A 21,168-nucleotide genomic window follows, 5' to 3' on the forward strand; every position below is an offset into this window, starting at 1 on the left:
AAAAAAGGCTTGGATGAGGCACTTGGTGCCATGGGTGAGTTGATCAGATGGTGCTGGGGGAGAGGTTGGACTTGGTGATCTCTGAGGTCTTTTCCAACCTGGGTAATGCTATTCTATTCTATTCAATTCTGTGATAGGTTGGACTGGATGATCTTGAAGAGAGGGCTGAGGGAGCTGGGATTGCTTAGCCTGGAAAAGAGGAGGCTCAGGGGAGACCTCATTGCTCTCTACAACTACCTGAAAGGTGGTTGTAGCCAGGTGGGGGTTGGGCTCTTCTGCTAGGCAACCAGCACCAGAACAAGAGGACACAGTCTCAAGCTGCACCAGGGGAAGTTTAGGCTGGAGGTGAGGAGAAAGTCCTTCACTGAAAGAGTTGTTAGCCACTGGGATGTGCTGCCCAGGGAGGTGGTGGAGTCCCCATCCCTGGAGGTGTTCAGGAAGGGCTTAGATGTGGCCCTTGGAGCCATGGTCTCGTCATGAGGTCTGTGGTGCCAGGTTGGGCTGGATGATCTTCGAGGTCTCTTCCAACCTTAGTGCTACTGTGAGACTGTCTTTCCCGTCCCGCCGCACCCCAGGCAGGCTCCCCGGGCCGGGCCATGCGCGCCCGACGCCGCTGGCTCAGTGCCTGCGCGGAACGCAGTGTTTTGTCCCTGCGGCGCCGCCGTCCGGCCGCGCCGCGCGGGTGAGGCCGCCGCCAGCAGCCGCCGCGGCGGGCGGAAGGGGGGGCGCGGGGCCCGGCGCCATGGAGGGCACCCTGGAGCAGCACCTGGAAGACACGTAGGGCCAGCAGGGCACCCTGGGGACGAGGCCGGGGCGGGGCCGGGGGGTGGGAGCGGGGGGAGGGAGCTGGGCTGGCCCCGGCGCGGGCCTGGCCCGGCGCTGACCGCCGCTCTCTGCCCCCCCCGCAGCATGAAGAGCCCGGCCGTGGTGGGCGTCCTCTGCACCGACTCGCAGGGGCTCAACCTGGGCTGTAAGTAAGCGAGCACCGCCGGGGGCCGGCCCCACCGGACAGCCGGAGCCGCCGAGCAGCGCGGCCTGCCCTGCCGGAGGCCACGGGCTGGGGGGGGCCGGCGCCTGCCCAGGGCCTCCAGGGACTGCTGAGGGGAGCGGCGCTCTGGGGCTTACTCTCTTGGAGACCCTGGGTTGGGAGTGCCCTTCCCTGCCCAGTCCCTCTGAGGATAGGGGGCAGCAGGCCCTGCCCCACCAGAGGCTCCGGCTGGGGTGTGCCTGGCCCTGCCCCACCGGAGACCCCGGCTGGGGTGTGCCTGGCCCTGCCCCACCGGAGACCCCGGCTGGGCTGGCCTGGCCCTGTCCTCCTCATCTGGGGGACCCTGGGCTGGGGTGTGCCTGGCCCTGCCCTCCTCGTTTGGAGGATCCCTGGGCTGGGCTGGCCTGGCCCTGCCCTCCTCGTCTGGGGGGACCCTGGGCTGGGGTGTGCCTGGCCCTGCCCCACCGGAGACCCCGGCTGGGCTGGCCTGGCCCTGCCCTCCTCGTTTGGAGGATCCCTGGGCTGGGCTGGCCTGGCCCTGCCCTCCTCGTTTGGAGGATCCCTGGGCTGGGGTGTGCCTGGCCCTGCCCTCCTCGTCTGGGGGGACCCTGGGCTGGCCTGGCCCTGCCCTCCTCGTCTGGGGGGACCCCGGGCTGGGCTGGCCTGGCCCTGCCCTCCTCGTTTGGAGGATCCCTGGGCTGGGCTGGCCTGGCCCTGCCCTCCTCGTTTGGGGGGCCCTGGGCTGGGGTGTGCCTGGCCCTGCCCTCCTCGTTTGGAGGGTCCCAGGCTCCTGCTGTCCCCACACTTGGAGCACACCAGACCCTGCCCTGCTGTAGCCTTCCCTCCCCACCCCCTTTGGGTGTCCCCAGGGGCTCCTCCAGACCCAGCTGCTCCGTGGCATGCCCTGGAGCAAAGCAGAACCACTCCAGCTGAGGCTTCTGGGGGCTTTGAGGGCAGCATTCCGGGAAGGTGCTGGGGAGAGCCCACAGCAGGGGCAGGTGGGCCTGGGTGGGAGCAGCTCCCCTTGGCTCTGGTGGGAGGCTGCTTCATGCAAAGTGCTGGCATGGCAGCTGGGGCTTCAGCCAACATCTCCCTCCTCCCACAGGCAGAGGAACCCTCTCAGATGAGCACGCTGGGGTCATCTCTGTCCTGGCCCAGCAGGCAGCCAAGCTCACCTCTGACCCCACTGACACGCCTGTGGTGTGCCTGGAGTCAGACACTGGGTGAGTTCCCAGCCCTGGGCTGGCCACTTTCCCTCCCCCTTTGCCTTTCCCCCAGCCCTGGGGCTCCCCCCCAGCATCAGAGCCCTGGAGCAGCTCTTCCTACCTTGAGCTGAACTGGAGGATGTGGAGGAAGCTTCAGCCCTGGAGCCCTGGGGACAAGGCAGTCACTGCCACAGGCTGGAGGTCACTGGGAGCTCGAGGAGCAGCAGCTGGGAGAGCAGCAGCAAACCTTGCAGGGGGAGGTGGTTGCTGCAGCTCTGTACTCCTTCCACTCTTGGGATCCTCATGGGTCACAAAGCTCAGCTGTGGCCATCAGTGGGGCAGGCAGAGGCTCCCCCAGCACTCTTCATGGGAGCAGGCAGACAGCTCTGCTGCAGAGCTGGGGGTGGCTGCAGCCACAAGCCCAGCATGGAGTGGGGCTGGAAGGGACCTCTGGGCATCATCCAGACCACCCCCCCTGGCTAAAGCAGGGCACCCACAGCAGCTTGCCCAGGCTCACAATGGCCAGGCAGGGGTCTGAGCCTCCTGAGAATGCTATTCCTGTCCAGTTTCCACTCCCCTCAGCTCCAGCTCCTCCTCCTCCTCCTGGCTGGCTTCTCAACCACCTCACTTTCCATGTTCTAGGAACATCATGATCCAGAAGCACGACAGCATCACTGTAGCAGTGCACAAGCTGGCATCCTGACCCTCAGCAGCCTGCCCACAGCTTCCCTCCCTCCTCCTCACTGGACAGCCAGCTCTCCTCTGCTGCTGCAGTGCCAGCCTCTGCTTGCAGACCCACACTTGGGCTCCTCTTCTCCACAGCTCCTCTGCAGCTGGCAGGGTCTTGCTCTGCAGCTCACACCTCAGCACTTGTGCTGCTGAGGATGAAATGGGAGCCACTGGCCAAGCTGGTGTGATGAGCAGATGCTACAAGGGGGGTGTGTGTGTGTGTGTGTGGCCCTGGCTTCTTGGAGAGATCAATAAATGACCTGCAAACCCCTTGGCTCCTCTGGGTGCTTTGCTTTCTCCCCAAAGCCAAGGGAAGGATCTTCCCCCCAGTGCCTTCTTCAGTGCCCAGGGCTTGGCAGAGGCTGCCCAGGGAGGTGGTGGAGTCCCCAGGCCTGGAGGTGTGCAAGCAAGGGGTGGCCACAGGGGATGTGGCTTCCTGGCCATGGTGGGGTTGGGTTGGTGCTGGGCTGGAGGATCTCAGAGGCCTCCCTTCCAACCCAAACAATTCTGTGATTCACAGGTGGCAAAAGGTTGGGAGGGACCCTCCAAGGGTCCACATCCCCTGCAGCCACCTGGGACACCTCCAGCAGGAGCAGGCTGTCCAGGGCCTGTCTTAAATGCCTCCAGGGTTAGGGCTTGAAGGGACCCTCCAAGGGCATCTTGTCCACATCCCCTGCAGCCACCTGGGACACCTCCAGCAGGAGCAGGCTGTCCAGGAGCACAGCAAGGCTGATCCTAAATGCCTCCAGGGTTAGAGCTTGAAGGTCATCTTGTCCACATCCCCTGCAGCCACCAGGGACACCTCCAGCAGGAGCAGGCTGTCCAGGAGCACATCAAGGCTGATCTTCAATGCCTCCAGGGTTAGAGCTTGAAGGTCATCTTGCCCACATCCCCTGCAGCCACCTGGGACACCTCCAACAGGAGCAGGCTGTCCAGGAGCACATCAAGGCTGATCTTCAATGCCTCCAGGGTTAGGGCTTCAACCACCTCTCTGCACAGCCTGTGCCAGTGCCTCCCCAGCCTCCCTGTGCAGAGCTTCCTCCTGCTGTCCAACCTGAGCCTGCCCTGCTCCAGTTTCAAACCTTTGCCCCTCACCCTGTCCCCACAAAGCCTTGGCCACAGCCCCTCCCCAGCCTTCAGACACTGAAATGCAGCTCTGAGGTCTAGGAGGAGGAGTGCATCAAGGCTTGAATCCATGAGGGCTGCTCCAGGGCACAAATTCCCTTCCCCAGGAGTTTCTCCTAGGCAATGTTTAGCCTCCCCCTGGGTCAAGGTCCTGTGCCAGAGTTATTTGGTTACCCTGCCTTGGATTGAAGTTCAAACCCCCCACGTGCCTGGTCCCCACCTGAGCTGGGGATGGAGGTTGAGAGCCTCCTCATGAGCCCAGGCCTCTCTCCCCCCTCTCAGAGGTGAGCTGGGGAATCAATCCTGCATGGGAGGGAAACTCCACAGCATCAGGGAGTGCAAAGGAGCTGGGCCTGGGGCTGGCCTCAAGCCTGATGTGGAATCACAGAATCCTTTTGGTTGGGAAGAGATCTCAGCTCATGGAGTCCAGCCCTCAGGCAGGCACTGCCAGGGCACCCCCAAACCATGGCCCTCAGCACCACAGCTTTCAAACCCCTCCTCTCCCCAGGTGATTCTCCTCCCTCTGCTCCTCTCTGCTGAGACCTCACCTGGAGCACTGTGCCCAGCTCTGGGACCCCCCAGCACAAGAAACCCCTCCAGGGCTGGGGACTCCACCACCTCCCAGGGCAGCCTGGGCCAGGCCTGGACAACCTTCAAGAGGAAGAATCAGAGAATCAACCAGGTTGGAAAAGACCTCAGAGCTCAGCAAGTCCAGCCTCTCACCCAACACCTCCTGACAGTTAAACCCTGGCTCCAAGGGCCACATCCAAGCCCCCCCTGAACACCTCCAAGGATGGGGACTCCACCACCTCCCTGGGCAGCACATCCCCAGGGCCAATCTCTCTGGCTGGGAAGAACTTTCTCCTCCCCTCCAGCCTAAACCTCCCCTGGCACAGCTTGAGACTGTGTCCTCTTGTTCTGGTGCTGGGTGTGTGGGAGAAGAGCCCAACCCCCACCTGGCACCAACCTCCCTTCAGGGAGTTGCAGAGAGCAAGAAGCCTCAGGGGGGCTGCTGGAGGTGGGAGGTCAGGCAGGAGAAGGGGCAGGGGCAGGGGCAGGGGCAGGGGCAGGGGCAGGGGCAGGGGCAGGGGCAGGGGCAGGGGCAAGGGTAGGGGCAGGGGCAAGGGGCAGGGGCAGGGGCAGGGCAGGGGTAGGGGCAGGGGCAAGGGGCAAGGGGCAGGAGCAGGGGCAAGGGCAGGGGGCAAGGGGCAGGAGCAGGGGCAAGGGCAGGGGGCAGGGGCAAGAGCAGGGGCAGGGGGCAGGAGCAGGGGCAGGAGCAGGGGCAGGGGGCATGAGGGCTGTGTTGGCCCAGGGCTTTGTGCATACTTATCCCAGGGGCACTGTGCCAAGGCAAACCCTGCTGGGCTCCCAGCTCTGCTCAGGGCTGCCCTGCAAACCCTGAAGCTTTCCAGATTGGTCCCTGCTAAATTCCACAGTGTCAGAGAATCACAGAATTGTCAGGGCTGGAAGGGAGCTCAAGGCTCAGCCAGCTCCAAGCCCCTGCCATGGGCAGGGACACCTCACACCACAGCAGGTTGCTCACAGCCACCTCCAGCCTGGCTGCAAACACCTCCAGGCAGGAGGCTTCCACCACCTCCCTGGGCAGCCTGTGCCAGGCTCTCACCACCCTCCTGGCCAACAACTTCTTCCTCACAGCCAATCTCCATCTCCCCACTTCTAGTTCTGCTCCATCCCCCCCAGCCCTATCCCTCCCTGACCCCCTCCCAAATCCCTCCCCAGCTTTCCTGCAGCCCCCTGCAGCTCCTGGAAGGCCAAGGAGAAGGCTGGGGAGGGACTCGGGCGGGTGTGGGTTTCCCTGGCCGGGGGAAGGGAGGGCAGGACAGGCAGGAGCTGAGCTCTGCTTCGGGCTTGGCTCCGCTCCGCCGTTGCCAGCTGCTGCTCCGCTCAGCGCCCGGCGAGCCCCAGGCTCGGCCCTGGAGCTGCAGCCCTCGCAGGCTTCCCCTCCTCTTCCTTCCCGGCAGGGTTCCTGCTCCTGGCTTTCCTGCTCCCAGCCTCCGAAGGGGAGGGACTCCTGGCTTTGGGACCTCTTAAGCTGAGCTCTGCCTCCGGGGGAGGAGGAGGAGGAGGAGGAGGAGGAGGAGGAGGCTGAGTTCCGTCCACTCAGTCCCAGCTTTGGCAGGGCTCCAGGTCCTGCTTCAGGGCTTGTCGGGGACAAGGGACACACCATCCTCATCCTCCTCCTCCTCCGCGGAGGGGAATGCAGGAGCAGACCTTGGGGGGGCCAAGGCAGGAAGGGGGCAGTCAGTCCCCGGAGCGCAAGCAGGGAGGGATCCTCTCCACCACCGCCTGCCCCGGGGAGCGTTTGCCAGCATGCAGCAGCAAGGGGGTAAGGAAAAGCTTCAGCTCCAGCAGCCCCAGGGGCCAGCTGCTCCCCGGGGCAGACTCCTGCCCCTGCTGGAGGTGTGGGATGGGGGAAGAGGATGGGAGAGGGAGAGGGGAGGGAGAGCTCCCAGGTGAATAGACAGCTCCTGGCGCCAGCCAAGCAGCCCCCAGCCAGGGGCTTGTCACTGCAACCCCCCTCCGAGCTCCCCTGGCTGGTGGGAAAGGAGGGAAGGATTTGGCACTGCCTGGCAGGCTGCAAGGGTGCCCAAACTCAGCACCTGCCGGCCAAGGGCTGCTCCGGCAGCTCTGCAAGCTGGCTGCAGAGTCCTGCTGCCCGAGGAGCTCAGGGGGGTCCAGAGGCAGCTGATGCCCTCCCCCAGGGAGCAGCTCCTGGAGTGCAGCAGCCAAGGAGCAAAGTGTTGACACTGCCCTGAAATTCTCCCTGGCAGGGGAAAGGAAGGAGGAGGAGCTGGAGGCTGCAGCAGCCAGGAAGAGCCCAGCAGGGTGGGCATGGGGAGTGGTGCTGCACTTCTTCCTGGTAAGCACAGCCCAAACCTCCCCAGAGCCTGCTGGGGCTCAGGGGAAAGCCCTGAGCCTCAGTCCCACACAGCAGAGGCCAAGGAGGGGCTGCAGCCACCGAGCTAAGGGCAAAAGCCTTCTGTGCCAGCAGCAGGGGCTGAGCAGACAACAGCTCCCCCCACCCCAGGAGATGCCACCTGAGAGCACCTCAGAGGGTGCCCAGCCTGCAGCCCAGAGCCAAAAGGCAGCTGGCAGCCAGGAGGTGACTCTGCTCTGGCCAAACTCACCACCCACAGGCTGTCAGAGCCCATGGGGAGGCCTTGGACCTCCATCAGGGGCAAGACCCCAGCCTGGGGGGGTGGCAGAGCTGAGCTGAGCTGGGTCCCCAGGGAGCAGCTCAGAGTGCAGGCAGCACCCCCAGTTACCCTCCCTGGGGAGGCATCTCAGGAGCACTTTAAGCTTGAGGAGGGCAGATGCAGGCTGGAGATCAGGAAGAGATTCTGGGCAGTGAGGGTTGGAACAGGTTGAGCATCCTCCCCACAAGCCACTGAGCTGCTGCTGAGCCTTGGGCCAGCACCGTGCTGCCAGCAGGCTGCTTCCCCCTGCCCTCCCCAGAGGCAAAGGCTGCTTTGGAGGCATTGGAACAAGCTGCCCAGGGAGGTGGTGGAGACTCCAGCCCCTGAGGGGGCAGCTGGGGAGGGCTTGGAGGTGTTGGGTGGGAGGTAGATTGAGACTGGAGATGAGGAAGAGATTCTTGAGTGAGGCTGGGGAGAGCCTGGCACAGGCTGCCCAGGGAGGCTGTGGCTGCCTCCTGCCTGGAGGTGTTCAGGGCCAGGCTGGATGAGGCCTTGAGCAGCCTGGGCTGGGGGGAGGGGTCCCTGGGCATGGCAGGGGGTTGGAGCTGGAGGATCTTTAAGGTCCCTTCCAACCCAACCCACTCTGTGCCTCTGTGTCCATCTCCTGAGAGCAGCAGCACCTGGGGACAGGCAGCAAAGCCCTGCAGAAAGGAGCTCCCAGGGAATGGAAGCCAAGCAGCTCCATGCCTGGGGTCTGGGGGGGGATCTGGGGAGACTCTGGCACAGGTTGCCCAGGGAGGCTGTGGCTGCTTCCTTCCTGGGGGTGCTCAAGACCAGGCTGGATGAGGCCTTGAGCAGCCTGGGCTGGGGGGAGGTGGAGGGGCTTGAAACTGGAGGAGCTTTAAGGTCCCTTGCAGCCCAACCCCTGCCAGGACTCCATGCTCTTACCCACACCCAGGGCAAGCAGAAGGCAAAGCTCTTCCTGCTGCCCCAGCCCTGCAGCCCCTCAGCTCCATCTGCTCCCACTCCAGGTCAATGTCCTCGTGATGGGGATGCTCAAGACCTTTGGGATCTTCTTTGTGGCTTTCCAGGAGGAGGTGGGGGGCTCCTCTGAGCAGCTCAGCTGGATTGGCTCCATCATGTCCTCCCTGCGCTTCCTAGGAGGTGAGTTGGCCTTCCCCAGGGCTTGGGGCAGCCCTTCAGCCTCCAGGGATGGGGACTCCACCACCTCCCTGGGCAGCACATCCCCAGGGCCAATCTCTCTGGCTGGGAAGAACTTTCTCCTCCCCTCCAGCCTAAACCTCCCCTGGCACAGCTTGAGACTGTGTCCTCTTGTTCTGGTGCTGGGTGCCTGGGAGAAGAGCCCAACCCCCACCTGGCTCCAACCTCCCTTCAGGCAGTTGCAGAGAGCAAGAAGGTCTCCCCTGAGCCTCCTCTCCTGCAGGCTAAGCAACCCCAGCTCCCTCAGCCTCTCCTCCCAGGGCTGTGCCCCAGACCCCTCCCCAGCTTGGTTGCCCTTCTCTGGACCCCTCCCAGCAGGTCAGCATGCCACTGCCCCCTCCCCTGAGCCACCCCCTGCAGGTGCAATGACCCCAAGCCCTACCCAGCAGCCTTGGCCACTTCCAAGCCACCATTTCTCTTCCCTTTCCTTTCCAGCCCCCCTGGTGGCCGTGGTCTGCAGGAGGCTGGGCGAGAGGCTGACCTCCATCACCGGGGCCGGCTTGGTGGCAGGGGGCTGCCTGCTCAGCACCCAGGCCACCAGTGTCCCCTTCCTCTGTGTCTCCATGGGACTCCTGCTGGGTGAGCAGCTTGGGACCTACAGCTGGGCAGAGATTCCCCCCCCCAACCTTGATCCCATTCAGCCCCTGGCAGATGGAATCTCATACAAACCAAGAAGGGGCTGGGTTGGAAGGGACCTTGAGGCTCATCCAGCTCCAACCTCCCTGGGCAGCACATCCCCAGGGCCAATCTCTCTCTCTGGGAAGAATTTCTTCCTCCCCTCCAGCCTAACCCTCCCCTGGCACAGCTTGAGACTGTGTCCTCTTGTTCTGGTGGGTTGGGTTGGAAAGGACCTTAAAGCTCAGCCAGCTCCAGCCCCCTGCCATGGGCAGGGACAACTCCCACCAGCCCAGGCTGCTCAAGGCCTCATCCAGCCTGGCCTTGAGCACCCCCAGGGAGGAAGCAGCCACAACCTCCCTGGGCAGCCTGTGCCAGAGTCTCCCCAAACCCCCCCAGACCCCAGGCATGGAGCTGCTTGGCTTCCATTCCCTGGGAGCTCCTCTCTGCAGGGCTTTGCTGCCTGTCCCCAGGTGCTGCTGCTCTCAGGAGATGGACACAGAGGCACAGAATGGGTTGGGTTGGAAGGGACCTTAAAGATCCTCCAGCTTCAACCCCCTGCCATGGGCAGGGACACTTCCCACTAGAGCAGGCTGCTCAAAGCCTCTTCCAACCTGGCCTGGAGGGGACATCCACAACCTCCCAAGGGCAGCCTGGCCTGCAGCAGGCAGAGTGTGGCCAGCAGGAGCAGGGAGCTCATCCTGCCCTGTGCTCAGCACTGCTGAGGCCACAGCTGGAGTCCTGTGGCCAGCTCTGGGCTCCTCAGGGCAGGAAAGAGGTTGAGCTGCTGGAAGGTGTCCAGAGAAGGGCAACAAAGCTGGGGAGGGGTCTGGGGCACAGCCCTGGGAGGAGAGGCTGAGGGAGCTGGGGTTGCTTAGCCTGCAGGAGAGGAGGCTCAGGGGAGACCTTCTTGCTCTCTGCAACTGCCTGCAGGGAGGTTGGAGCCAGGTGGGGGTTGGGCTCTTCTCCCAGGCTAGCAGCACCAGAACAAGAGGACACAGTCTCAAGCTGTGCCAGGGGAAATTCAGGCTGGAGGGGAGGAAGAAATTCTTCCCAGCAAGAGAGATTGGCCCTGGGGATGTGCTGCCCAGGGAGGTGGTGGAGTCCCCATCCCTGGAGGTGTTTAGGAAGATGAGGCCCTTGGTGCCATGGTTGGGTTGATCAGATGGTGCTGAGGGAGAGGTTGGATTTGGTGATCTCAAAGGTCTCTTCCAACCTGCTTAATTCCACCCTTCTCTCCTCCACCCCTCCCTTCCCCACCCCTCCCCTTCCCTTCCCCACCCCTCCCTTCCCGACCCCCTGGCTCGGAGGGAGGGTGGAGATGGATGCGAGCACCGGGGCCAAGAGGCCTCCTCCATCCTGGCCTTGCACACCTCCAGAGGGGGTGGGGAGGGTGTTTGGGGGTGGAATTGCAGGCTGTGGACCTGTGCCCTGCTTGCCCTTGCCCAGGGCTGGGCTTTGCCTGCCTGTACCAGGCGGCAGCAGTGATGACAGCCAAGCGCTGCGGCTCGCGCTTGGCCTTCTGCAACGCCGTGGCCCGCGCCGGGATGGGGCTGACCTTCCTGCTGGCCCCCTTCACCCAGCTGCTCATCCACCTCTATGGCTGGCAAGGTGAGGACAGCCCCAGGCTCCTCTCATTGGGTCATTCAGAAAGGGGTTGAGGAGATCTGCCCTCTTGGGGCTTGGCTTTGGTCACGCTTGGCATGGGTTAGGGGAGGTCATGGTTCAGCTCTTGGGGCTTGGCTTTGGCCAGCTCTTGGCATGGGTTGGTAGAGGTCATGGTTCACCTCTGGGGGCTTGGCTTTGGCCAGCTCTTGGCATGGGTTAGGGGAGGTCATGGTTCAGCTCTGGGGGCTTGGCTTTGGCCAGCTCTTGGCATGGGTTGGTAGAGGTCATGGTTCAGCTCTTGGGGCTTGGCTTTGGCCAGCTCTTGGCATGGGTTAGCAGAGGACTAGCAGCCCAGCACTTGATGTGGTGGCAGCCATTCAGCTGGGATGCAGGATGTGACCTGCTGGGTACCTGGCTGGACCACTGCCCCCTCCACCAGTCCTGGGTCCAGTTCTGGGCTCCCCAGCTCAGGAGGGACAGAGAAGTGCTGGGGAGAGTCCAAGTGAGGGCCACAAAGATGCTGAGAAGAGTGTGGCCAGCAGGGCAGGGGAGGCTCTGCTGCCCCTCTGCTCTGCCCCAGCCAGGCCACAGCTGCAGCCCTGGGGCCAGCTCTGGGCTCCCCAGCTCAGGAGGGACAGAGAAGTGCTGCAGAGAGCCCAGGGGAGGCTGGGAAGCTGCTGAGGGGCCTGGAGCAGCTCTGGCAGGAGCTGAGAGCCCTGGGGCTGAGAGCCTGCAGCAGAGCAGCCCCAGAGGGCAGCTGAGCAATGCTCAGCAAGAGCTAAAGGAGCTGTGGGGGGCAAGAGGCTGGGGCCAGGCTCTGCTGAGTGCTGCCCAGGGCCAGGCCAAGGGGCAAGGGGCAGAGAGTGGCAGGCAGGAGGTTGGAGCTGAGCAGGAGGAGAAAGTTGTTTGGGGTGAGGCTGCTGGAGCCTGGAGCAGGCTGCCCAGAGAGGTTGTGGAGTCTGCTGGGGTGGAGAGCTTCCAACCCCCCCTGGGCACTGTGCCCCTGGGCAAGCTGCTGGGGGAGCCCTGCTTTAGCCAGGGCTTTGGGCTGGATGGTGCCCAGAGGCTCCTTCCAAGCTGCACCAGGCTGGGGTGCTGGGAGCCCTGAAGCAGCTTTGGATTTGCTGCCTGCACCCCACTTCCAGCTAGGCAGACAGGAATGGAAGCTCCTGCAGGACATCTCCTCCTCCTGGCAGAGCCTGCTCCACGCTCAAGGCCAGCTGCACCCTGCTCTAGGAAGGCCATTTCCTACCCCTCCTCCCTTCCCACCCCAAGAAGAAATCATCTTCTCTCCCCCCCTCAGGTACCCTCCTGATTTTTGGAGGCATCATGTTAAACCTGGTGCCTTCCAGCCTGCTGCTGAGACCTGCCAGCCCCCAGCCCCCTCCAGCCTCCTCTGCTGGCCCCCCAGACCTTGGGGCAGCAGGGCCAAAGGAGGATCCAGGAAGCCTTGGTGGATGCTCAGGTGAAACCCCTCTGAGGGAAGCACAGCCTCACAGTGCACAGGACCTGCCCTCCCTGGAGGGGCTGAAGATGTCCTGTGGCAGAGAGGTCTCTGCTCCAGCTGCAAGCCTGGAGAACCCCCCCGTGGGGAGCAGCTCACCAGGCAGAGGCAGCCAGGCCAGGAGAAGCTGCAGATGCCTTCCAGCAGCTGAAAGAGAGCAGCCAGAGCCTCTCCTCGACCTCTCCCCACTGAGGGATCCTGTCTTTGCCATCTTCACCTGGTCTTTCCTGTTCAGCCACCTGGCCTACTTCGTGCCCACCTTCCACCTGGTGGCACGAGCCAGGACGCTGGGCATCAGCGGCATGGAGGCCTCCTACCTCATGGCAGCAGCTGGTAGGCAGAAGGAGCTCTTGGCAGCCCCCCTTCTACCCACAGGGATGCCAGCACAGAGAGGGAGGAAAAGCACCAGGGAGCTTGCCAGGAAATGGCCAGCTTCAAGGCTGGCAGGGGGTTGGGAGGGACCCTGCAAAGGGCATCTTGTCCAACCTCCCCTCTGCACTCAGCAGGGACCCAGGACAGAGTGGGATGGGATGGGGTGGGATAGAGGAGAGGATAGGAGAGGGGAGAGGATAGGAGAGGGGAGAGGATAGGAGAGGGGAGAGGAGAGGAGAGGAGAGAGGAGAGGAGAGGGGAGAGGAGAGGAGAGGGGAGAGGAGAGGAGAGGGGAGAGGATAGGATTAACCAGGTTGGAACCAGAGCTCACCAAGTCCAACCTCTCCCCCAGCACCATCTGATCAACCCAACCATGGCACCAAGGGCCTCAGCCAGGCTCTTCCTAACCACCTCCAGGGATGGGGACTCCACCACCTCCCTGGGCAGCACATCCCCAGGGCCAATCTCTCTGGCTGGGAAGAATTTCTTCCTCCCCTCCAGCCTGAACCTCCCCTGGCACAGCTTGAGACTGTGTCCTCTTGTTCTGCTGCTGCCCAACCCCCACCTGGCTCCAACCTCCCTTCAGGCAGTTGCAGAGAGCAAGAAGGTCTCCCCTGAGCCTCCTCTCCTGCAGGCTAAGCAACCCCAGCTCCCTCAGCCTCTCCTCACAGGGACCTTCCAAGCTCATCCTGTCCCCTGCAGCCAGCAGGGACAGCTCCAACTGGAGCTGCCCAGGGCCACAGCCAGGCTGATCTTGAAGGGCTTCATGGATGGGGCCTCATCCAACCTCCCCTGGGCAACCTGTTCCAGTGTCTCCCTACCCTCACTGTGCACAGCTTCCTCCTGCTGTCCAACCTGACTCTGCCCTGCTCCAGTTTCAAACCATTGCCTCTTGTCCTATCCCCACAGCCCCCTCTGAACAGTCCCTGCCCAGCCTGCCTGCAGCTCCTGAGCTGCAGCTCTGAGGTCTCCCTGGAGCCTTCTCCTCTCCAGGCAGCCCCAGCTCTCCCAGCCTGGCCCCACAGGGAGGGTTTCTCCAGCCCTCTGCTCATCTGTGTAGCTTCCTCTGGTCCCTCTCCAGCAGCTCCAAGTGTGCTGAGGGCTCCAGAGCTGGACACAGCACTGCAGGTGTGGTCTCAGCAGAGATGCTCACTGCAGGTGCCAGGGATGCCACTCAGGGGAGCCAGGGGCAGCCTCCACTGCCCCCAAGCCTCCTTCCCCTGGGGCATAGAATCATTAGGGCTGGAAGGGAGCTCCAGGCTCAGCCAGCCCCAACCCCCTGCCATGGGCAGGGACACCTCACACCACAGCAGGTTGCTCACAGCCACCTCCAGCCTGGCTGCAAACACCTCCAGGCAGGAGGCTGCCACCACCTCCCTGGGCAGCCTGTGCCAGGCTCTCCCCACCCTCACTGCCAAGCATTTCTTCCTCATCCCCAGCCTCAGTCTCCCTTCTCCCAGCTCCAAGCCATTGCCCCTTTGCCCTGGCACTCCAAAGCCTTGGCAGGAGTCCCTCCCCAGCTCTCCTGCAGGCTCCTTTCAGGCCCCTGCTCAGAACCAAGGACAATTTGGGTCTTTGATGGTCACCAGCCCAGACTTTATTGCAGAAAAAGAGGGTTTGATTTCCCTTCAGCACTGCTGCTAGGATCAAGGGGATGGAGCTGCCATGGCAGCAGTGGAAAAGGGTAAGAGGCAGGACACAGGTCAGCAAGACCTTAGGTGGCAGTGAGCACTGCTCTGAGCCTCAGCTCATGAAAACAGAAGGAAGCCCAGAGTAAAGCCCTGAAAGGACCTTCCCAAGACCACTCTGAGGGCACAAAGCCCTGAAAGGACCTTCCCAAGACCACTCTGAGGGCACAAAGCCCTGAAAGGACCTTCCCCAGAGCACTCTGGGGGCACAAAGCCCTCAAAGGACCTTTCCAGGGGACTCTTGGGGCACAAAGCCCTCAAAGGACCTTTCCCAGAGCACTCCTGGGGGCACAAAGCCCTCAAAGGACCTTTCCCAGAGCACTCCTGGGGCACAAAGCCCTCAAAGGACCTTTCCCAGAGCACTCCTGGGGGCACAAAGCCCTCAAAGGACCTTCCCCAGAGCACTCCTGGGGGCACAAAGCCCTCAAAGGACCTTTCCCAGAGCACTCCTGGGGCAGAAAGCCCTCAAAGGACCTTTCCCAGAGCACTCCTGGGGCACAAAGCCCTCACAGGACCTTCCCCAGAGCACTCCTGGGGGCACAAAGCCCTCACAGGACCTTCCCCAGAGCACTCCTGGGGCATAAAAACCCTGACAGGACCTTTCCCAGAACACTCCTGGGGCATAAAAACCCTGATAGGACCTTTCCCAGAGCACTCTTGGTGCCCCCAGAGGGAGAAGAAGAACAAACCAAGCAGCAGCAATTTTACAGCAGCCTCAAAACCTCTTCCTGCAGCTCCCCAGCCCTTTGTGGTCTCCTTCTGTGAGCCCTGGGTGGAACCTGGGTGATTCAGAGTGGGAGAAGGGGCCCAGAGTGGGAGAAAGGTCCTTTGTTGTGAGGCTCTGAACTCCTCTTCCCCTTCCAGGCATCACAGAGACCCTCAGCCAGCTGCTCTCAGGCTGGATTGCTGACCAGAACTGGACCAAGAAGTATCACTACCACGTGGCTTACCTTGTCCTCTGTGGCATCACCAACCTGCTGTGTCCTCTGGCCACCACCTTCCCCTTGCTCATGGCCTATGTGGTGGCCTTTGCTGTGTTCTGTGGGGGGTTCATGGCTCTGGTGCTCCCTGTGCTGGTGAGTAGAGAGTCCATGAAGTAAAACCCAAACAATGGAAAGGGAGGGGGGAAGTTCCACCAGCATTCCAGACCCTAAGTCCCTGATGAAGCTGAATGGCCCCAGGCTGATGCAGACCTCCCTGACCTGGCCAGGCTGAGAGCTGGGGGAGAGAGGAAGCTGAGCCAGGGCAAGGGCAGGAAACTGCCCCTGGGCAGCAACAACCTCCTGCAGCAGCACAGCTGAGGGGGGAGCTGCTGGAGAGCAGCTCCAAGGAGCAGCAGCTGGGAGTGCTGGGGGCCAGCAAGGTCCCCAGGAGCCAGCAAGGAGCCCTCATGGCCAAGGAGCTGCAGGGGGTCCTGGGGGGCATGGAGAAGAGTGTGGCCAGCAGGGCAGGGGAGGCTCTGCTGCCCCTCTGCTCTGCCCCAGCCAGGCCACAGCTGCAGCCCTGGGGCCAGCTCTGGGCTCCCCAGCTCAGGAGGGACAGAGAAGTGCTGCAGAGAGCCCAGGGGAGGCTGGGAAGCTGCTGAGGGGCCTGGAGCAGCTCTGGCAGGAGCTGAGAGCCCTGGGGCTGAGAGCCTGCAGCAGAGCAGCCCCAGAGGGCAGCTGAGCAATGCTCAGCAAGAGCTAAAGGAGCTGTGGGGGGCAAGAGGCTGGGGCCAGGCTCTGCTGAGTGGTGCCCAGGGGCAAGGGGCAGAGAGTGGCAGGCAGGAGGTTGGAGCTGAGCAGGAGGAGAAAGTTGTTTGGGGTGAGGCTGCTGGAGCCTGGAGCAGGCTGCCCAGAGAGGTTGTGGAGTCTGCTGGGGTGGAGAGCTTCCAACCCCCCCTGGGCACTGTGCCCCTGGGCAAGCTGCTGGGGGAGCCCTGCTGGGGCAGGGGCTGGAGTGGGTGAGCTCTGCTGGGGGAGCCCTGCTGGGGCAGGGGCTGGGCTGGGGGAGCCCTGCTGGGGGAGCCCTGCTGGGGCAGGGGCTGGGGGAGCTCTGCTGGGGGAGCCCTGCTGGGGCAGGAGCTGGAGTGGGGGAGCCCTGCTGGGGCAGGGGCTGGGCTGGGTGAGCTCTGCTGGGGGAGCCCTGCTGGGGCAGGGGCAGGGGCTGGGTGAGCTCTGCTGGGGGAGCCCTGCTGGGGCAGGGGCTGCAGTGGGTGAGCTCCAGAGCTCCCTTGCAGCCTGCCCCACGCTGGGATTCCATGAGAGGATTCTCCCCTCCAGTATTCCCAGCCTGAGCCACTGGAGAGCCCTAAACCTCCTCTTCATCCTGCTTCCAGCCCAGGTGCAGCAGGATCCCTGGGGGTTCACTGCAGCACTGAAATGGAATTGGTTTCCACCTCCTCCTTTCCTGGAAGCTGCTGCAGCTCAGTGGAGTCAGGAGGAATCCTTCCTTTCCCCCCAGGAGGTTCTGCTGCCTGCTCCCAGGTCCCAGGATGATCCACAACACCCAGCCAGGGATGGCTCTGCCCTGGGAGGCATCATTCCCACTTGGAATGTCTTTCAGGGAAGGCATTTGCAGTCTAGATGGCTCCCTTCCCAGGAAAGCCCCCAAAGAGCTGGAAGGCAGAAAAAGCTTCCTGTGCCCCAGTGATCTCCAGGCTGGCCTTAAGGAGGTGAAAGGATTCCAGGCTGGAGCAGACCAGGAAGGGCAAAGTCCCTTCCCAGCTGCAGCTGCAGAGGAAATCCCCCAGGGGAGAGGAAAAAGAACCTCTGGTGCTGCACATTCCTGGAGCTGTTTGGGCTAGGAAAGAGCTTTCAGATCACCCAGGCCAAGCCCTGCCCCAGGGCACCACCACCCCAGGGCCCTGAGCACCACAGCTCCAGGGCTCTGAAACCCCTCCAGGGCTGGGGACTCCACCACTGCCCCTGGGCAGCCTGGGCCAGGCCTGGGCAAGCCTCAAGGGGCAGAAATTGTTGCTCATGGCCAAGCTGAACCTCCCCTGGGGCAGCCTGAAGCCATTGCCTCTCATTCTCACATTTGTTGATAGGGAGCAGAGAGCTCAACCCCCACCTGCCCCCAACCTCCTTCCAGGGAGCTGCAGAGAGCAATGAGGTCTCCCTCAGCCTCCTCTGCTCCAGGCTCAGCATCCTCCCAGCTCCCTCAGCTGCTCTTCCCCAGCCCCTTCCCCAGCTCTGTTGCCCTTCCCTGGCCCTGCTCCAGCCTCTCAATGTCCTTCCTGGGGTGAGGAGCCCAGAGCTGAGCCCAGCACTCCAGCTGTGCCCTCCCCAGTGCCCACTCCAGGGGCACCATCCCTGCCCTGCCCCTGCTGCCCGCCCCGTGGCTGCCCCAGGCCAGGCTGCTGGTGGCCTCCTGGGCCAGCTGGGCACCCCCTGGCTCAGGTGCCAGGCTCTCTTCCTGTGGGCACTGCCAGCTGAGGCCCTGGCTGTCCCTTTGCTTGCACACACAGGTGGATCTGGTGGGGGTGCAGAAGCTCCACAGCCACTTGGGCTTTGCTGCCTTCTTCGCCGGGCTGGCAGCCGTCGGAGGACCTCCTCTGGCAGGTACCAACTCTCCTCCCTCCAGCAGGTACCCAGGGACACAACAGGCTCCTGCTTCCCCTCCTGCAGCCAAGGCTGCTGCTTCTGCCTGAGCAGGAGGAGAAAAGAGAGGCTGTCAGAGGTGGGGCTGCAGGGACAGGCAGGGCTGTGCCCGTGGGGCTGCTCAGCTAAGAGCTTTGGGACTGAAGGTGGCCTAACCAGAGCTGGGTTTAGGAGCCCCAAATCTGGGCCTGATCTGCTGGCTGCATCAATCACCCAACCCCCCTGACCCTAAAGGTCTTCTCCAAGCTTCTCTGCCACCAGAGGAACTTCATCTGACCCCAGCAGCAGACCTGGCTTGGCTGCAAACCCACCTTGGCCACCCCCACCCCATCACATTTGGGCCTGGATGAAGGCTTTGATGATGTGCAGCAGCAGCAATCCCAACCCTTGAGGGCATTTCTTGCCTCCAAGGGAGGAATTCTCCTCCCTGCTAGACCCAACCCAAACACCTGGAGGTCACTGTAAAAGGTGACCTTGCTCCTTCCTCAGATTCCTCAAGCTCTAGGGGAATTCATTTGCCCCTTTTGAGTGCTCCCAAAGCTGCTTTGCAAGCAGCTCCCTTCAAGCTCCTGGCCTGGGCTCTCTCATACCAGACCCTGCTCCCAGGGAGGCAAAGCTGGAGGGATGAGGAGTTTGCAGCCCAGATGTTCAACCACCACATGCAGGTCATCTCCCCAGCCTAAGGGGAGCTGCCAGCTGCTCCAACAGCAAAAAGGTTGCTCCCCCCCAACCCCCTTCCCCTTTTCAAATCAAGGCCCAAGAGAAAGAAAAGAAACAGCAGAGATTGGATGCAAGCAAATGAAAACCCACCCCAGGGGGCAAAATAACTCCAGGGACCAAACCCAACCCCAGGGACCAAACCCAACCCCACTCCTGGGATCAAACCCAACCCCACTCCTTGGGATCAAACCCAACCCCACTCCTTGGGATCAAACCCAACCCCAGGGACCAAACTCAACCCCACTCCCTGGGATCAAACCCAACCCCAGGGACCAAACCCAACCCCACTCCTGGGATCAAACCCAACCCCAGGGATCAAACCCAACCCCACTCCCTGGGATCAAACCCAACCCCAGGGACCAAACTCAACCCCACTCCTGGGATAAAACCCAACCCCAGGGATCAAACCCAACCCCACTCCTGGGATCAAACCCAACCCCACTCCTTGGGATCAAACCCAACCCCAGGGACCAAACCCAACCCCACTCCTGGGATCAAACCCAACCCCAGGGATCAAACCCAACCCCACTCCCTGGGATCAAACCCAACCCCAGGGACCAAACTCAACCCCACTCCTGGGATAAAACCCAACCCCAGGGATCAAACCCAACCCCACTCCTGGGATCAAACCCAACCCCACTCCTTGGGATCAAACCCAACCCCAGGGACCAAACCCAACCCCACTCCTGGGATCAAACCCAACCCCAGGGATCAAACCCAACCCCACTCCTGGGATCAAACCCAACTCCAGGGACCAAACCCAACCCCACTCCTGGGATCAAACCCAACCCCAGGGACCAAACCCAACCCCACTCCCTGGGACCAAACCCAACCCCCACTCCCAGGGACCAAACCCAACCTCCACTCCCAGGGACCAAACCCAACCCCCACTCCCTGGGACCAAATAACTCCAAGGACCAAATCAAGCCCCATTCCAAGGACCAAATTCAACCTCACTCCATGGGATCAAATTCAACCCCAACCCAAGGGATCAAATCAAGCCCCAACCCAAGGGCAAAAAAACTCCCAAGGATCAAATCAAGCCCAAATCCAAGGATCAAAAAGTTCTGAGGATCAAATTCAATCCCACTCCCAGGATCAAATTAATCCCCATCAAGGATCAAATCAAGCCCCACTCCAGGGAGCAGATTCAACTCCAAGGGTCAAATTAGGCCCCACTCCAGGGATCAAATCCACCCCAACTCCAGGGATCAAATCAAAGCCCAAATCCAAGCCCACCCCAAGGGGATCGAATCCAAGCTCCACTCCCAGGGATCAAACCCAACCCCCACTCCCTGGGACCAAACTCCAAGTCCAAGGATCAAAAACCTCCAAGGATCAAATTCAACCTCAATCTAAGGATCAAATCCAGCCCCACTCCAGGGATCAAATCCAGCCCCACTCCAGGGAGCAGATTCAACTCCTAGGATCAAATTAGTCCCCACTCCAGGGATCAGACTGAGCCCCACTCCAGGGCATCAAATCCAAGCCCACCTCCAGGGCATCAGATTCAACTGCAAGGATCAAATCAGGCCCCACTCCCAGGATCAAATCCAAGCCAACTCCAGGGCATCAACTCCCAGCCCCCACCTCCAGGGCATCAACCCCAAGCCCCCACCCTCCAGGGCATCAACCCCAAGCCCCCACCCTCCAGGGCATCAACTCCAAGCCCCCACCCTCCAGGGCATCAACTCCAAGCCCCCACCTCCAGGGCATCAACTCCAAGCCCCACTCCAAGGCCCAGGAGAAATCCCCCTAGGAAGGAACAAACAGCAAAGCATTTACCTGCTCTCCCCCTGCTCCTGCCTGGTGCCATCAGTGGTGCTCAGCAGGAGGCACAGGAAGAGTTAAGGTCATGCAAGGAAACCACCTGAGGACCCTTGAAGCAGCACATAAATCCTCCTCTGCTTCCCACCCCCCTCCCCCAGAGGGGTTTGGGGGTTTTTAACGGTGAGAGACACAAAGCCCCAAAGCTTTTCACACTCTCTTCTCCTGCAGGCTGGCTCTATGACTACACCCAGACATATGCCTGCTCCTTCCTCTTTGCTGGAGCCTGTGCCCTCCTCTCACCTCTCTCTTTCTTCTTGGAGCCTTCAGCCCAGAAATGGAAGCTCAAAAAGCAGCAAGCCAAAAGCCAAGCCTGAAGGATGGCCCCAGGGGCACAGCTGGGGATGGGCAAGGGACCAGAGCTGGGATGGGCAATGAGCTGCCCTGGGAAACCACAGTGGCAGACACAGGGAGAAGAGGAATCTGCATCACTGAGTGGCTCAGGTTGGAAGGCAGCTCAGGGATCAGCTTCTCCAACCTCCCCCCCCTGCCATGGGCAAGGATTCCTCTCACCAGCCCCAGCTTGCTCAAGGCCTCATCCAGCCTGGATCCCCCTCAAGGAGGAGGCTACCAGACCACAGCCCTCAGCACCACATCATCCAGGGGGCTTCTGAACACCTCCAGTGTTCCAGGGGCAGGGACACCTCCCACCAGCCCCAGCTTGCTCAAGAGCTCATCCAGCCTGGCCTCCAACACCCCCAGGGAGGAGGCAGCCACAGCCTCCCTGGGCAGCCTGTGCCAGGCTCTCACCACCCTCAGACTGAAGAACTTCTTCCTCAACTCCACTCTAACCCTGCTCTGCCTCAGCTCCAAACCCTTCCCCCTTG

General features: G+C 62.2%; 2 protein-coding genes across 2 annotated transcripts; both read left to right on the plus strand.

Moving 5' to 3' along the window:
• Window positions 1-717: 717 nt before the first annotated feature.
• On the plus strand, window positions 718-3,142 carry LAMTOR5 (late endosomal/lysosomal adaptor, MAPK and MTOR activator 5). Its single transcript, XM_054176572.1, has 4 exons — window positions 718-777; window positions 909-970; window positions 2,094-2,211; window positions 2,836-3,142. Exons 1-4 carry the CDS (start codon window positions 743-745, stop codon window positions 2,894-2,896), a joined length of 276 nt encoding a protein of 91 aa, XP_054032547.1. The 5' UTR covers window positions 718-742; the 3' UTR covers window positions 2,897-3,142.
• A 3,236-nt stretch (window positions 3,143-6,378) lies between these two features.
• Window positions 6,379-20,671, plus strand: SLC16A4 (solute carrier family 16 member 4). The gene is made up of 9 exons (XM_054176560.1): window positions 6,379-6,394; window positions 6,840-6,928; window positions 8,237-8,369; window positions 8,862-9,005; window positions 10,491-10,652; window positions 11,953-12,486; window positions 15,078-15,289; window positions 17,662-17,755; window positions 20,513-20,671. The coding sequence occupies exons 1-9, from the start codon at window positions 6,379-6,381 to the stop codon at window positions 20,656-20,658; spliced, it is 1,530 nt and encodes a 509-aa protein (XP_054032535.1). The 3' UTR covers window positions 20,659-20,671.
• Window positions 20,672-21,168: the final 497 nt, after the last annotated feature.

This window comes from Dryobates pubescens, chromosome 35 (assembly GCF_014839835.1).
Source record: "Dryobates pubescens isolate bDryPub1 chromosome 35, bDryPub1.pri, whole genome shotgun sequence".
In the NCBI taxonomy this organism is placed as follows: domain Eukaryota; kingdom Metazoa; phylum Chordata; class Aves; order Piciformes; family Picidae; genus Dryobates; species Dryobates pubescens.

Excerpts from the sequence above, each read along its gene's own strand:
- LAMTOR5 (XM_054176572.1), top strand. The coding sequence starts at position 743 with ATGGAGGGCACCCTGGAGCAGCACCTGGAAGACAC. Across the intron at positions 971-2,093 it reads GCAGGGGCTCAACCTGGGCT|GCAGAGGAACCCTCTCAGAT; the intron begins GTAAGTAAGCGA and ends CTCCTCCCACAG. Across the intron at positions 2,212-2,835 it reads TGCCTGGAGTCAGACACTGG|GAACATCATGATCCAGAAGC; the intron begins GTGAGTTCCCAG and ends TCCATGTTCTAG.
- SLC16A4 (XM_054176560.1), top strand. Across the intron at positions 9,006-10,490 it reads CTCCATGGGACTCCTGCTGG|GGCTGGGCTTTGCCTGCCTG; the intron begins GTGAGCAGCTTG and ends GCCCTTGCCCAG. Across the intron at positions 12,487-15,077 it reads CTACCTCATGGCAGCAGCTG|GCATCACAGAGACCCTCAGC; the intron begins GTAGGCAGAAGG and ends TTCCCCTTCCAG.